General features: G+C 48.0%; 1 protein-coding gene across 3 annotated transcripts in view; it reads left to right on the forward strand.

Moving 5' to 3' along the window:
- Positions 1-18,093, forward strand: part of LOC129845898 (protein CLEC16A-like) — a 117,620-nt gene that overhangs the window by 79,751 nt on the left and 19,776 nt on the right. For 2 of the 3 annotated variants that reach the window (XM_055913821.1, XM_055913822.1), the window contains exons 17-18: positions 2,753-2,881; positions 9,157-9,277. In XM_055913821.1, the coding sequence (XP_055769796.1) occupies positions 2,753-2,881; positions 9,157-9,277 (250 nt within the window). Of the gene's footprint in view, positions 1-2,752; positions 2,882-9,015; positions 9,087-9,156; positions 9,278-18,093 lie in introns of those variants that run through there. The other variant, XM_055913823.1, reaches the window with a different exon arrangement.

Genomic DNA, 18,093 nt, shown 5'->3' on the forward strand with positions numbered 1-18,093 from the left:
GTTTCAGCTGGTATGGTCAGTCTAGCTGTATGGAGGAGAAGGTACTGGTCTGTTTCAGCTGGTATGGTCAGTCTAGCTGTATGGAGGAGAAGGTACTGCTCTGTTTCAGCTGGTATGGTCAGTCTAGCTGTATGGAGGAGAAGGTACTGCTCTGTTTCAGCTGGTATGGTCAGTCTAGCTGTATGGAGAAGAAGGTACTGGTCTGTTTCAGCTGGTATGGTCAGTCTAGCTGTATGGAGGAGAAGGTACTGGTCTGTTTCAGCTGGTATGGTCAGTCTAGCTGTATGGAGGAGAAGGTACTGCTCTGTTTCAGCTGGTATGGTCAGTCTAGATGTATCTATTTAAGTTTTCTCTCCAGAGTAAGCCCCCTGATAATGTATTTAATGTCTCTCCAGAGTAAGCCTCCTGAACGTGGAGCTCCTGATAATGTATTTAATGTGTCTCTCCAGAGTAAGCCCCTGAACGTGGAGTACCTGATAATGTATTTAATGTCTCTCCAGAGTGAGTACCTGATAATGTATTTAATGTCTCTCCAGAGTAAGCCCCCTGATAATGTATTTAATGTCTCTCCAGAGTGAGTACCTGATAATGTATTTAATGTGTCTCTCCAGAGTAAGCCCCTGAACGTGGAGTACCTGATAATGTATTTAATGTGTCTCTCCAGAGTGAGTACCTGATAATGTATTTAATGTCTCTCCAGAGTGAGTACCTGATAATGTATTTAATGTCTCCCCAGAGTGAGTACCTGATAATGTATTTAATGTCTCTCCAGAGTAAGCCCCTGAACGTGGAGTACCTGATAATGTATTTAATGTCTCTCCAGAGTGAGTACCTGATAATGTATTTAATGTCTCTCCAGAGTAAGCCCCTGAACGTGGAGTACCTGATAATGTATTTAATGTCTCTCCAGAGTGAGTACCTGATAATGTATTTAATGTGTCTCTCCAGAGTAAGCCCCCTGATAATGTATTTAATGTCTCTCCAGAGTGAGTACCTGATAATGTATTTAATGTCTCTCCAGAGTAAGCCCCTGAACGTGGAGGACCTGATAATGTATTTAATGTGTCTCCAGAGTGAGTACCTGATAATGTATTTAATGTCTCTCCAGAGTGAGTACCTGATAATGTATTTAATGTTTCTCTCCAGAGTAAGCCCCCTGAACGTGGAGTACCTGATAATGTATTTAATGTGTATCTCCAGAGTAAGCCCCCTGATAATGTATTTAATGTCTCTCCAGAGTGAGTACCTGATAATGTATTTAATGTTTCTCTCCAGAGTAAGCCCCCTGAACGTGGAGCTCCTGATAATGTATTTAATGTGTCTCTCCAGAGTGAGTACCTGATAATGTATTTAATGTGTATCTCCAGAGTGAGTACCTGATAATGTATTTAATGTGTCTCTCCAGAGTGAGTACCTGATAATGTATTTAATGTCTCTCCAGAGTGAGTACCTGATAATGTATTTAATGTCTCTCCAGAGTGAGTACCTGATAATGTATTTAATGTGTCTCTCCAGAGTGAGTACCTGATAATGTATTTAATGTGTCTCTCCAGAGTAAGCCCCTGAACGTGGAGTACCTGATAATGTATTTAATGTGTCTCTCCAGAGTGAGTACCTGATAATGTATTTAATGTGTCTCTCCAGAGTAAGCCCCTGAACGTGGAGTACCTGATAATGTATTTAATGTGTCTCTCCAGAGTGAGGACCTGATAATGTATTTAATGTCTCTCCAGAGTGAGTACCTGATAATGTATTTAATGTGTCTCTCCAGAGTAAGCCCCTGAACGTGGAGTACCTGATAATGTATTTAATGTGTCTCTCCAGAGTGAGTACCTGATAATGTATTTAATGTCTCTCCAGAGTGAGTACCTGATAATGTATTTAATGTGTCTCTCCAGAGTGAGGACCTGATAATGTATTTAATGTCTCTCCAGAGTGAGTACCTGATAATGTATTTAATGTGTCTCTCCAGAGTGAGTACCTGATAATGTATTTAATGTCTCTCCAGAGTGAGTACCTGATAATGTATTTGATGTCTCCCCAGAGTGAGTACCTGATAATGTATTTAATGTCTCCCCAGAGTGAGTACCTGATAATGTATTTAATGTCTCTCCAGAGTAAGCCCCTGAACGTGGAGTACCTGATAATGTATTTAATGTCTCCCCAGAGTGAGTACCTGATAATGTATTTAATGTCTCCCCAGAGTGAGTACCTGATAATGTATTTAATGTCTCTCCAGAGTGAGTACCTGATAATGTATTTAATGTCTCTCCAGAGTGAGTACCTGATAATGTATTTAATGTGTCTCTCCAGAGTGAGTACCTGATAATGTATTTAATGTCTCTCCAGAGTAAGCCCCCTGATAATGTATTTAATGTGTCTCTCCAGAGTGAGTACCTGATAATGTATTTAATGTGTCTCTCCAGAGTGAGTACCTGATAATGTATTTAATGTCTCTCCAGAGTGAGTACCTGATAATGTATTTAATGTGTCTCTCCAGAGTGAGTACCTGATAATGTATTTAATGTCTCCCCAGAGTGAGTACCTGATAATGTATTTAATGTCTCTCCAGAGTGAGTACCTGATAATGTATTTAATGTCTCTCCAGAGTGAGTACCTGATAATGTATTTAATGTCTCCCCAGAGTGAGTACCTGATAATGTATTTAATGTCTCTCCAGAGTGAGTACCTGATAATGTATTTAATGTCTCCCCAGAGTGAGTACCTGATAATGTATTTAATGTCTCTCCAGAGTAAGCCCCTGAACGTGGAGTATCTGATGATGGACGCCTCCGTTCTACTTCCTCCTACTGGAACTCCGCTGACTGGAATAGACTTCGTTAAGAGACTGCCGTGTGGAGGAGTAGAGAAGACCAGACGGGTAACACACACACACACACACACACACACACACACACTGAGACACACACACACTGAGACACACATACCGAGACACACACACACACTGAGACACACACACACACACTGTAATAGAAGTCATGTTCCTGGCCTTGCAAGTCGCCGTGCCGACTGACCTGGGGAGGGATGTTCTGTACCACCTGACCTGGAGAGGGATGTTCTGTACCACCTGACCTGGAGAGGGATGTTCTGTACCTACTGACCTGGGGAGGGATGTTCTGTACCAACTGACCTGGAGAGGGATGTTCTGTACCTACTGACCTGGGGAGGGATGTTCTGTACCAACTGACCTGGAGAGGGATGTTCTGTACCTACTGACCTGGGGAGGGACGTTCTGTACCACCTACTGACCTGGGGAGGGATGTTCTGTACCACCTGACCTGGGGAGGGATGTTCTGTACCACCTACTGACCTGGGGAGGGATGTTCTGTACCGACTGACCTGGGGAGGGATGTTCTGTACCACCTACTGACCTGGGGAGGGATGTTCTGTACCAACTGACCTGGGGAGGGATGTTCTGTACCACCTACTGACCTGGGGAGGGATGTTCTGTACCACCTACTGACCTGGGGAGGGATGTTCTGTACCACCTACTGACCTGGGGAGGGATGTTCTGTACCACCTACTGACCTGGGGAGGGATGTTCTGTGCCTACTGACCTGGGGAGGGATGTTCTGTACCGACTGACCTGGGGAGGGATGTTCTGTACCGACTGACCTGGGGAGGGATGTTCTGTACCACCTACTGACCTGGGGAGGGATGTTCTGTACTGACTGACCTGGGGAGGGATGTTCTGTACCACCTACTGACCTGGGGAGGGATGTTCTGTGCCGGCTGACCTGGGGAGGGATGTTCTGTACCGACTGACCTGGGGAGGGATGTTCTGTACCACCGACTGACCTGGGGAGGGATGTTCTGTACCACCTACTGACCTGGGGAGGGATGTTCTGTACCACCTGACCTGGGGAGGGATGTTCTGTACCACCTACTGACCTGGGGAGGGATGTTTTGTACCTACTGACCTGGGGAGGGATGTTCTGTACCACCTACTGACCTGGGGAGGGATGTTCTGTACCACCGACTGACCTGGGGAGGGATGTTCTGTACCTACTGACCTGGGGAGGGATGTTCTGTACCACCTACTTACCTGGGGAGGGATGTTCTGTACCACCTACTGACCTGGGGAGGGATGTTCTGTACCGACTGACCTGGGGAGGGATGTTTTGTACCGACTGACCTGGGGAGGGATGTTCTGTACCACCTACTGACCTGGGGAGGGATGTTCTGTACCACCTACTGACCTGGGGAGGGATGTTCTGTACCGACTGACCTGGGGAGGGATGTTCTGTACCAACTGACCTGGGGAGGGATGTTCTGTACCACCTACTGACCTGGGGAGGGATGTTCTGTACCACCTACTGACCTGGGGAGGGATGTTCTGTACCTACTGACCTGGGGAGGGATGTTCTGTACCGACTGACCTGGGGAGGGATGTTCTGTACCAACTGACCTGGGGAGGGATGTTCTGTTCCACCTACTGACCTGGGGAGGGATGTTCTGTTCCACCTACTGACCTGGGGAGGGATGTTCTGTACCACCTACTGACCTGGGGAGGGATGTTCTGTACCACCTACTGACCTGGGGAGGGATGTTCTGTACCGACTGACCTGGGGAGGGATGTTCTGTACCACCTACTGACCTGGGGAGGGATGTTCTGTACCACCTACTGACCTGGGGAGGGATGTTCTGTACCACCGACTGACCTGGGGAGGGATGTTTTGTACCTACTGACCTGGGGAGGGATGTTCTGTACCACCTACTGACCTGGGGAGGGATGTTCTGTACCACCGACTGACCTGGGGAGGGATGTTCTGTACCACCTACTGACCTGGGGAGGGATGTTCTGTACCACCTACTGACCTGGGGAGGGATGTTCTGTACCGACTGACCTGGGGAGGGATGTTCTGTACTGACTGACCTGGGGAGGGATGTTCTGTACCACCTGACCTGGGGAGGGATGTTCTGTACCACCTACTGACCTGGGGAGGGATGTTCTGTACCACCTACTGACCTGGGGAGGGATGTTCTGTACCTACTGACCTGGGGAGGGATGTTCTGTACCACCTACTGACCTGGGGAGGGATGTTCTGTACCACCTACTGACCTGGGGAGGGATGTTCTGTACCTACTGACCTGGGGAGGGATGTTCTGTACCAACTGACCTGGGGAGGGATGTCCTGTACCACCTACTGACCTGGGGAGGGATGTTCTGTACCACCTACTGACCTGGGGAGGGATGTTCTGTACCACCTACTGACCTGGGGAGGGATGTTCTGTACCGACTGACCTGGAGAGGGATGTTCTGTACCTACTGACCTGGGGAGGGACGTTCTGTACCACCTGACCTGGGGAGGGATGTTCTACACCGACTGACCTGGGGAGGGATGTTCTGTACCACCTGACCTGGGGAGAGATGTTCTGTACCACCTGACCTGGGGAGGGATGTTCTACACCGACTGACCTGGGGAGGGATGTTCTGTACCACCTGTTCTGGGGAGGGATGTTCTGTACCTACTGACCTGGGGAGGGACGTTCTGTACCACCTGACCTGGGGAGGGATGTTCTGTACCTACTGACCTGGGGAGGGATGTTCTGTACCACCTACTGACCTGGGGAGGGATGTTCTGTACCACCTGACCTGGAGAGGGATGTTCTGTACCACCTACTGACCTGGGGAGGGATGTTCTGTACCACCTGACCTGGGGAGGGATGTTCTGTACCACCTACTGACCTGGGGAGGGATGTTCTGTACCACCTACTGACCTGGGGAGGGATGTTCTGTACCAACTGACCTGGGGAGGGATGTTCTGTACCACCTACTGACCTTGGGAGGGATGTTCTGTACCGACTGACCTGGGGAGGGATGTTCTGTACCACCTACTGACCTGGGGAGGGATGTTCTGTACCACCTACTGACCTGGGGAGGGATGTTCTGTACCACCTACTGACCTGGGGAGGGATGTTCTGTACCACCTACTGACCTGGGGAGGGATGTTCTGTAACACCGACTGGCCTGGGGAGGGATGTTCTGTACCACCTACTGACCTGGGGAGGGATGTTCTGTACCACCTACTGGCCTGGGGAGGGATGTTCTGTACCACCTACTGGCCTGGGGAGGGATGTTCTGTACCACCTACTGGCCTGGGGAGGGATGTTCTGTACCACCTACTGGCCTGGGGAGGGATGTTCTGTACCACCTACTGGCCTGGGGAGGGATGTTCTGTACCGACTGACCTGGGGAGGGATGTTCTGTACCTACTGACCTGGGGAGGGATGTTCTGTACCACCTACTGACCTGGGGAGGGATGTTCTGTACCACCTACTGACCTGGGGAGGGATGTTCTGTACCTACTGACCTGGGGAGGGATGTTTTGTACCTACTGACCTGGGGAGGGATGTTCTGTACCACCTACTGACCTGGGGAGGGATGTTCTGTACCACCTACTGACCTGGTGAGGGATGTTCTGTACCACCTACTGACCTGGGGAGGGATGTTCTGTACCGACTGACCTGGGGAGGGATGTTCTGTACCACCTACTGACCTGGGGAGGGATGTTCTGTACCACCTACTGACCTGGGGAGGGATGTTCTGTACCGACTGACCTGGGGAGGGATGTTCTGTACCACCTACTGACCTGGGGAGGGATGTTCTGTACCACCTACTGACCTGGGGAGGGATGTTCTGTACCACCTACTGGCCTGGGGAGGGATGTTCTGTACCGACTGACCTGGGGAGGGATGTTCTGTACCTACTGACCTGGGGAGGGATGTTCTGTACCACCTACTGACCTGGGGAGGGATGTTCTGTACCACCTACTGACCTGGGGAGGGATGTTCTGTACCGACTGACCTGGGGAGGGATGTTCTGTACCACCGACTGACCTGGGGAGAGATGTACTGTACCGACCGCCCTGGGGAGGGATGTTCTACACCGACTGACCTGGGGAGGGATGTTCTGTACCGACTGACCTGGGAGAGGGATGTTTTGTACCTACTGACCTGGGGAGGGATGTTCTGTACCACCTACTGACCTGGGGAGGGATGTTCTGTACCACCTACTGACCTGGGGAGGGATGTTCTGTACCACCTACTGACCTGGGGAGGGATGTTCTGTACCAACTACTGACCTGGGGAGGGATGTTCTGTACCACCTACTGACCTGGGGAGGGATGTTCTGTACCACCTACTGACCTGGGGAGGGATGTTCTGTACCACCTACTGACCTGGGGAGGGATGTTCTGTACCACCTACTGACCTGGGGAGGGATGTTCTGTACCACCTACTGACCTGGGGAGGGATGTTCTGTACCACCTACTGACCTGGGGAGGGATGTTCTGTACCACCTACTGACCTGGTGAGGGATGTTCTGTACCACCTACTGACCTGGTGAGGGATGTTCTGTACCACCTACTGACCTGGGGAGGGATGTTCTGTGCCGGCTGACCTGGGGAGGGATGTTCTGTACCGACTGACCTTGGGAGGGATGTTCTGTACCACCTACTGACCTGGGGAGGGATGTTCTGTACCGGCTGACCTGGGGAGGGATGTTCTGTACCACCTACTGACCTGGGGAGGGATGTTCTGTACCACCTACTGACCTGGGGAGGGATGTTCTGTACCGACTGACCTGGGGAGGGATGTTCTGTACCACCTGACCTGGGGAGGGATGTTCTGTACCACCTACTGACCTGGGGAGGGATGTTCTGTACCACCTACTGACCTATGGAGGGATGTTCTGTACCGACTGACCTGGGGAGGGATGTTCTGTACCACCTACTGACCTGGGGAGGGATGTTCTGTACCACCTACTGACCTGGGGAGGGATGTTCTGTACCGACTGACCTGGGGAGGGATGTTTTGTACCACCTGACCTGGGGAGGGATGTTCTGTACCGACTGACCTGGGGAGGGATGTTCTGTACCGACTGACCTGGGGAGGGATGTTCTGTACCACCGACTGACCTGGGGAGGGATGTTCTGTACCACCTACTGACCTGGGGAGGGATGTGCTGTACCACCTACTGACCTGGGGAGGGATGTGCTGTACCACCTACTGACCTGGGGAGGGATGTTCTGTACCTACTGACCTGGGGAGGGATGTTCTGTACCACTTACTGACCTGGGGAGGGATGTTCTGTACCACCTACTGACCTGGGGAGGGATGTTCTGTACCACCTACTGACCTGGGGAGGGATGTTCTGTACCACCTGACCTGGTGAGGGATGTTCTGTACCACCTGACCTGGTGAGGGATGTTCTGTACCACCTGACCTGGTGAGGGATGTTCTGTACCACCTGACCTGGGGAGGGATGTTCTGTACCACCTGACCTGGGGAGGGATGTTCTGTACCACCTGACCTGGGGAGGGATGTTCTGTACCGACTGGCCTGGGGAGGGATGTTCTGTACCGACTGACCTGGGGAGGGATGTTCTGTACAGACTGACCTGGGGAGGGATGTTCTGTACAGACTGACCTGGGGAGGGATGTTCTGTACAGACTGACCTGGGGAGGGATGTTCTGTACAGACTGACCTGGGGAGGGATGTTCTGTACCGACTGACCTGGGGAGGGATGTTCTGTACCGACTGACCTGGGGAGGGATGTTCTGTACCAGCTGACCTGGGGAGGGATGTTCTGTACCGACTGACCTGGGGAGGGATGTTCTGTACCACCTACTGACCTGGGGAGGGATGATCTGTACTGACTGACCTGGGGAGGGATGTTCTGTACCACCTACTGACCTGGGGAGGGATGTTCTGTACCACCTACTGACCTGGGGAGGGATGTTCTGTACAGACTGACCTGGGGAGGGATGTTCTGTACCGACTGACCTGGGGAGGGATGTTCTGTACCGACTGACCTGGGGAGGGATGTTCTGTACCACCTACTGACCTGGGGAGGGATGTTCTGTACCGACTGACCTGGGGAGGGATGTTCTGTACCAGCTGACCTGGGGAGGGATGTTCTGTACCGACTGAGACCCACTGAACCAGCCACTGTGTAGTATGTTGGTGACCCGTGTTGTTCTCCCTCTACAGGCCATCCGTGTAGTATGTTGGTGACCCGTGTTGTTCTCCCTCTACAGGCCATCCGTGTAGTATGTTGGTGACCCGTGTTGTTCTCCCTCTACAGGCCATCCGTGTAGTATGTTGGTGACCCGTGTGGTTCTCCCTCTACAGGCCATCCGTGTCTTCTTCATGCTGAGATCGTTATCTCTTCAGCTGCAGGGAGAACCAGAGACGCAGCTTCCTCTCACACGCTCCGAAGACCTCATCAAGACCGACGATGTTCTGGACCTAAGTAAGACTGTGTGTGTGTGTGTGTGTGTGTGTGTGTGTGTGTGTGTGTGTGTGTGTGTGTGTGTGTGTGTGAGAGTGTGTGTTAAGCTCTGCAGACCTCATCAAGACTGACCATGTTCTAGACCTCATCAAGACTGACCATGTTCTAGACCTCATCAAGACTGAACATGTTCTAGACCCACCATGTTCTAGACCTCATCAAGACTGACCATGTTCTAGACCTCATCAAGACTGACCATGTTCTAGACCTCATCAATACTGACCATGTTGTAGACCTCATCAAGACTGACCATGTTCTAGACCTCATCAAGACTGACCATGTTCTGGACCTCATCAAGACTGACCATGTTCTAGAGCTCATCAAGACTGACCATGTTCTAGACCTCATCAAGACTGACCATGTTCTAGTCCTCATCAAGACTGACCATGTTCTAGACCTCATCAAGACTGACCATGTTCTAGACCTCATCAAGACTGACCATGTTCTAGAGCTCATCAAGACTGACCGTGTTCTAGACCTCATCAAGACTGACCATGTTCTAGACCGCAGTAAGACTGACCATGTTCTAGAGCTCATCATGACTGACCATGTTCTAGAGCTCATCATGACTGACCGGGTTCTAGACCTCATCAAGACTGACCGGGTTCTAGACCTCATCAAGACTGACCGGGTTCTAGACCTCATCAAGACTGACCGGGTTCTAGACCTCATCAAGACTGACCGTGTTCTAGACCTCATCAAGACTGACCGTGTTCTAGACCTCATCAAGACTGACCGGGTTCTAGACCTCATCAAGACTGACCGGGTTCTAGACCTCATCAAGACTGACCGTGTTCTAGACCTCATCAAGACTGACCGGGTTCTAGACCTCATCAAGACTGACCATGTTCTAGACCTCATCAAGACTGACCGGGTTCTAGATCTCAGTCAGTCTGTGTGTGTTTGTTAAAGTGGAACAGACTGAGGGGGTTAAGGCCCACAGAGGAAACCTCTGACTCAACTCTGATACACTTTTAGAACAGAATCGTGTGTGTGTGTGTGTGTGTGTGTGTGTGTGTGTGTGTGTGTGTGTGTGTGTGTGTGTGTGTGTGTCAGTCAGCGGCTGTAGGTTAAACTGAATTAAACACTGATCACTTCCCTTCTGATACAGAGAGAGAGACCTGGAGGAGGGATGGTTGATTAAGTCTCTATCTGATAGAGACCTGGAGGAGGGATGGTTGATTAAGTCTCTATCTAATAGAGACCTGGAGGAGGGAGGGGTGATTAAGTCTCTATCTGATAGAGACCTGGAGGAGGGATGGTAGTCTCTATCTGATAGAGACCTGGAGGAGGGATGGTAGTCTCTATCTGATAGAGACATGGAGGAGGGATGGTTGATTAAGTCTCTATCTGATAGAGACCTGGAGGAGGGATGGTAGTCTCTATCTGATAGAGACATGGAGGAGGGATGGTAGTCTCTATCTGATAGAGACCTGGAGGAGGGATGGTAGTCTCTATCTGATAGAGACCTGGAGGAGGGATGGTTGATTAAGTCTCTATCTGATAGAGACCTGGAGGAGGGATGGTTGATTAAGTCTCTATCTGATAGAGACCTGGAGGAGGGATGGTTGATTAAGTCTCTATCTGATAGAGACCTCGAGGAGGGATGGGTGATTAAGTCTCTATCTGATAGAGACATGGAGGAGGGATGGTAGTCTCTATCTGATAGAGACCTGGAGGAGGGATGGTTGATTAAGTCTCTATCTGATAGAGACCTCGAGGAGGGATGGGTGATTAAGTCTCTGATAGAGACCTGGAGGAGGGATGGTTGATTAAGTCTCTATCTGATAGAGACCTGGAGGAGGGATGGTAGTCTCTATCTGATAGAGACCTGGAGGAGGGATGGTAGGCTCTATCTGATAGAGACCTGGAGGAGGGATGGTTGATTAAGTCTCTATCTGATAGAGACCTGGAGGAGGGATGGTAGTCTCTATCTGATAGAGACCTGGAGGAGGGATGGTTGATTAAGTCTCTATCTGATAGAGACCTGGAGGAGGGATGGTAGTCTCTATCTGATAGAGACCTGGAGGAGGGATGGTAGTCTCTATCTGATAGAGACCTGGAGGAGGGATGGTAGTCTCTATCTGATAGAGACCTGGAGGAGGGATGGTAGTCTCTATCTGATAGAGACCTGGAGGAGGGATGGTTGATTAAGTCTCTATCTGATAGAGACCTCGAGGAGGGATGGTTGATTAAGTCTCTATCTGATAGAGACCTCGAGGAGGGATGGGTGATTAAGTCTCTGATAGAGACCTGGAGGAGGGATGGTTGATTAAGTCTCTATCTGATAGAGACCTGGAGGAGGGATGGTAGTCTCTATCTGATAGAGACCTGGAGGAGGGATGGGTGATTAAGTCTCTATCTGATAGAGACCTCGAGGAGGGATGGGTGATTAAGTCTCTATCTGATAGAGACCTGGAGGAGGGATGGTAGTCTCTATCTGATAGAGACCTGGAGGAGGGATGGTAGTCTCTATCTGATAGAGACCTGGAGGAGGGATGGTAGTCTCTATCTGATAGAGACATGGAGGAGGGATGGTTGATTAAGTCTCTATCTGATAGAGACCTGGAGGAGGGATGGTAGTCTCTATCTGATAGAGACCTGGAGGAGGGATGGTAGTCTCTATCTGATAGAGACCTGGAGGAGGGATGGTAGTCTCTATCTGATACAGACCTGGGGGAGGGATGGTAGTCTCTATCTGATAGAGACCTGGAGGAGGGATGGTTGATTCAGTCTCTATCTGATAGAGACCTGGAGGAGGGATGGTTGATTCAGTCTCTATCTGATAGAGACCTGGAGGAGGGATGGTTGATTAAGTCTCTATCTGATAGAGACCTGGGGGAGAGATGGTAGTCTCTATCTGATAGAGACATGGAGGAGGGATGGTTGATTAAGTCTCTGATAGAGACCTGGGGGAGAGATGGTAGTCTCTATCTGATAGAGACCTGGGGGAGGGATGGTAGTCTCTATCTGATAGAGACCTGGAGGAGGGATGGTAGTCTCTATCTGATAGAGACCTGGAGGAGGGATGGTAGTCTCTATCTGATAGAGACCTGGAGGAGGGATGGTAGTCTCTATCTGATAGAGACAGGGAGGAGGGATGGTTGATTAAGTCTCTGATAGAGACCTGGAGGAGGGATGGTTGATTAAGTCTCTATCTGATAGAGACCTGGAGGAGGGATGGGTGATTAAGTCTCTATCTGATAGAGACCTGGAGGAGGGATGGGTGATTAAGTCTCTATCTGATAGAGACCTGGAGGAGGGATGGTAGTCTCTATCTGATAGAGACCTGGAGGAGGGATGGTAGTCTCTATCTGATAGAGACCTGGAGGAGGGATGGGTGATTAAGTCTCTATCTGATAGAGACCTGGAGGAGGGATGGTAGTCTCTATCTGATAGAGACCTGGAGGAGGGATGGGTGATTAAGTCTCTATCTGATAGAGACCTGGAGGAGGGATGGTTGATTAAGTCTCTATCTGATAGAGACCTGGAGGAGGGATGGTTGATTAAGTCTCTATCTGATAGAGACCTGGAGGAGGGATGGTAGTCTCTATCTGATAGAGACCTGGAGGAGGGATGGTAGTCTCTATCTGATAGAGACCTGGAGGAGGGATGGTAGTCTCTATCTGATAGAGACCTGGAGGAGGGATGGTAGTCTCTATCTGATAGAGACCTGGAGGAGGGATGGTAGTCTCTATCTGATAGAGACCTGGAGGAGGGATGGGTGATTAAGTCTCTATCTGATAGAGACCTGGAGGAGGGATGGTAGTCTCTATCTGATAGAGACCTGGAGGAGGGATGGTAGTCTCTATCTGATAGAGACCTGGAGGAGGGATGGTAGTCTCTATCTGATAGAGACCTGGAGGAGGGATGGTTGATTAAGTCTCTATCTGATAGAGACCTGGAGGAGGGATGGTAGTCTCTATCTGATAGAGACCTGGAGGAGGGATGGTAGTCTCTATCTGATAGAGACCTGGAGGAGGGATGGTAGTCTCTATCTGATAGAGACCTGGAGGAGGGATGGTTGATTAAGTCTCTATCTGATAGAGACCTGGAGGAGGGATGGTAGTCTCTATCTGATAGAGACCTGGAGGAGGGATGGTAGTCTCTATCTGATAGTAACGGTGATCTCATTGTTTCATTGAAGAGGAAGGGAACCTAGACTGTTATACAACTGTAGCTCAGTATAAACAGGGGGATTTCCAACCACACGCCACAGGGCTGTGTCGACTAAAGGTCAGTCTGGAACGTCATTCCTCAAGTTATCTCTGACAGCGAAATATCATGGCTTAATCATTTAATGACATTTATATGAATATTTCTCAGACGTCGTCAATGACCTCCACATATTTCCTTGTCTCTACCGTCTAACGTGGTGGATTAACACTCCTCATTAATACATGTCTCTACTGTCTAACGTGGTGGATTAACACTCCTCATTAATACATTAGTCTCTAACGTGGTGGATTAACACTCCTCATTAATACATTAGTCTCTACCGTCTAACGTGGTGGATTAACACTCCTCATTAATACATTAGTCTCTACTGTCTAACGTGGTGGATTAACACTCCTCATTAATACATTAGTCTCTACTGTCTAACGTGGTGGATTAACACTCCTCATTAATACATTAGTCTCTACTGTCTAACGTGGTGGATTAACACTCCTCATTAATACATGTCTCTACTGTCTAACGTGGTGGATTAACACTCCTCATTAATACATTAGTCTCTACTGTCTAACGTGGTGGATTAACACTCCTCATTAATACATTAGTCTCTAACGTGGTGGATTAACACTCCTCATTAATACATTAGTCTCTACTGTCTAAAGTGGTGGATTAACACTCCTCATTACTACATTAGTCTCTACCGTCTAACGTGGTGGATTAACACTCCTCATTAATACATTAGTCTCTACTGTCTAACGTGGTGGATTAACACTCCTCATTACTACATTAGTCTCTAACGTGGTGGATTAACACTCCTCATTAATACATTAGTCTCTACTGTCTAAAGTGGTGGATTAACACTCCTCATTAATACATTAGTCTCTACTGTCTAACGTGGTGGATTAACACTCCTCATTAATACATTAGTCTCTACTGTCTAACGTGGTGGATTAACACTCCTCATTAACACTCCTCATTAATACATTAGTCTCTACTGTCTAACGTGGTGGATTAACACTCCTCATTAACACTCCTCATTAATACATTAGTCTCTACTGTCTAACGTGGTGGATTAACACTCCTCATTAACACTCCTCATTAATACATTAGTCTCTACTGTCTAACGTGGTGGATTAACACTCCTCATTAATAGATTAGTCTCTACTGTCTAACGTGGTGGATTAACACTCCTCATTAATACATTAGTCTCTACTGTCTAACGTGGTGGATTAACACTCCTCATTAATACATTAGTCTCTACTGTCTAACGTGGTGGATTAACACTCCTCATTAATACATTAGTCTCTACTGTCTAACGTGGTGGATTAACACTCCTCATTAATACATTAGTCTCTACTGTCTAACGTGGTGGATTAACACTCCTCATTAATACATTAGTCTCTACTGTCTAACGTGGTGGATTAACACTCCTCATTAATACATTAGTCTCTACTGTCTAACGTGGTGGATTAACACTCCTCATTAATACATTAGTCTCTACTGTCTAACGTGGTGGATTAACACTCCTCATTAATACATTAGTCTCTACTGTCTAACGTGGTGGATTAACACTCCTCATTACTACATTAGTCTCTACTGTCTAACGTGGTGGATTAACACTCCTCATTAATACATTAGTCTCTACTGTCTAACGTGGTGGATTAACACTCCTCATTAATACATTAGTCTCTACTGTCTAACGTGGTGGATTAACACTCCTCATTAATACATTAGTCTCTACTGTCTAACGTGGTGGATTAACACTCCTCATTACTACATTAGTCTCTACTGTCTAACGTGGTGGATTAACACTCCTCATTAATACATTAGTCTCTACTGTCTAACGTGGTGGATTAACACTCCTCATTAAACGGATACGTGTTTGTTTTACTGTGTTTTGTGAGGTAACATTAAACCTGATAGTCTGTAAGGTCGGTGAGTAAAGAAGTGTCATTTACCTTTCTGGTCCAGAAAAGAGACTTCCTGTCAGTAAGTATAGAGACCTGACCTAACGTTGACTTCCTGTCAGAGCGTTCATCACAATGCAGCCAGGTGGGACAAGCTACACAATCACAGTCCTAGTGAGAACGTTGTGTTGTGGTTGTGTGATGGTTGTGGTCCCTCTCTCTCTGTAGATAACAGTGATCTGATAGAACGTTGTGTGATGGTTGTGGTCTCTCTCTCTGTAGATAACAGTGATCTGATAGAACGTTGTGTGATGGTTGTGGTCCCTCTCTCTCTGTAGATAACAGTGATCTGATAGAACGTTGTGTGATGGTTGTGGTCTCTCTCTCTGTAGATAACAGTGATCTGATAGAACGTTGTGTGATGGTTGTGGTCTCTCTCTCTCTGTAGATAACAGTGATCTGATAGAACGTTGTGTGATGGTTGTGTGATGGTTGTGGTCTCTCTCTCTCTGTAGATAACAGTGATCTGATAGAACGTTGTGTGATGGTTGTGTGATGGTTGTGGTCTCTCTCTCTCTGTAGATAACAGTGATCTGATAGAACGTTGTGTGATGGTTGTGGTCCCTCTCTCTCTGTAGATAACAGTGATCTGATAGAACGTTGTGTGATGGTTGTGGTCTCTCTCTCTCTGTAGATAACAGTGATCTGATAGAACGTTGTGTGATGGTTGTGTGATGGTTGTGTGATGGTTGTGGTCTCTCTCTCTGTAGATAACAGTGATCTGATAGAACGTTGTGTGATGGTTGTGGTCTCTCTCTCTCTGTAGATAACAGTGATCTGATAGAACGTTGTGTGATGGTTGTGGTCTCTCTCTGTAGATAACAGTGATCTGATAGAACGTTGTGTGATGGTTGTGTGATGGTTGTGGTCTCTCTCTCTGTAGATAACAGTGATCTGATAGAACGTTGTGTGATGGTTGTGGTCTCTCTCTCTGTAGATAACAGTGATCTGATAGAACGTTGTGTGATGGTTGTGGTCTCTCTCTCTCTGTAGATAACAGTGATCTGATAGAACGTTGTGTGATGGTTGTGTGATGGTTGTGGTCCCTCTCTCTCTAGATAACAGTGATCTGATAGAACGTTGTGTGATGGTTGTGGTCCCTCTCTCTCTGTAGATAACAGTGATCTGATAGAACGTTGTGTGATGGTTGTGGTCTCTCTCTCTCTGTAGATAACAGTGATCTGATAGAACGTTGTGTGATGGTTGTGTGATGGTTGTGGTCCCTCTCTCTCTGTAGATAACAGTGATCTGATAGAACGTTGTGTGATGGTTGTGTGATGGTTGTGGTCCCTCTCTCTCTGTAGATAACAGTGATCTGATAGAACGTTGTGTTGTGGTTGTGTGATGGTTGTGGTCTCTCTCTCTGTAGATAACAGTGATCTGATAGAACGTTGTGTTGTGGTTGTGTGATGGTTGTGGTCTCTCTCTCTCTGTAGATAACAGTGATCTGATAGAACGTTGTGTGATGGTTGTGGTCTCTCTCTCTGTAGATAACAGTGATCTGATAGAACGTTGTGTGATGGTTGTGTGATGGTTGTGGTCTCTCTCTCTCTGTAGATAACAGTGATCTGATAGAACGTTGTGTGATGGTTGTGGTCTCTCTCTCTGTAGATAACAGTGATCTGATAGAACGTTGTGTGATGGTTGTGTGATGGTTGTGGTCTCTCTCTGTAGATAACAGTGATCTGATAGAACGTTGTGTGATGGTTGTGGTCTCTCTCTCTGTAGATAACAGTGATCTGATAGAACGTTGTGTGATGGTTGTGGTCTCTCTCTCTCTGTAGATAACAGTGATCTGATAGAACGTTGTGTGATGGTTGTGGTCTCTCTCTCTGTAGATAACAGTGATCTGATAGAACGTTGTGTGATGGTTGTGTGATGGTTGTGGTCTCTCTCTCTCTGTAGATAACAGTGATCTGATAGAACGTTGTGTGATGGTTGTGGTCTCTCTCTCTCTGTAGATAACAGTGATCTGATAGAACGTTGTGTGATGGTTGTGGTCTCTCTCTCTCTGTAGATAACAGTGATCTGATAGTACGTTGTGTGATGGTTGTGGTCCCTCTCTCTCTGTAGATAACAGTGATCTGATAGAACGTTGTGTGATGGTTGTGGTCTCTCTCTCTCTGTAGATAACAGTGATCTGATAGAACGTTGTGTGATGGTTGTGGTCTCTCTCTCTCTGTAGATAACAGTGATCTGATAGAACGTTGTGTGATGGTTGTGTGATGGTTGTGTGATGGTTGTGGTCCCTCTCTGTAGATAACAGTGATCTGATAGAACGTTGTGTGATGGTTGTGGTCTCTCTCTCTGTAGATAACAGTGATCTGATAGAACGTTGTGTGATGGTTGTGGTCTCTCTCTCTGTAGATAACAGTGATCTGATAGAACGTTGTGTGATGGTTGTGTGATGGTTGTGGTCTCTCTCTCTGTAGATAACAGTGATCTGATAGAACGTTGTGTGATGGTTGTGTGATGGTTGTGGTCCCTCTCTCTGTAGATAACAGTGATCTGATAGAACGTTGTGTGATGGTTGTGTGATGGTTGTGGTCCCTCTCTCTCTGTAGATAACAGTGATCTGATAGAACGTTGTGTGATGGTTGTGGTCTCTCTCTCTCTCTAGATAACTGTGATCTGATA

The sequence above is a fragment of the Salvelinus fontinalis genome, unplaced genomic scaffold (assembly GCF_029448725.1).
Source record: "Salvelinus fontinalis isolate EN_2023a unplaced genomic scaffold, ASM2944872v1 scaffold_0398, whole genome shotgun sequence".
Classification (NCBI taxonomy): domain Eukaryota; kingdom Metazoa; phylum Chordata; class Actinopteri; order Salmoniformes; family Salmonidae; genus Salvelinus; species Salvelinus fontinalis.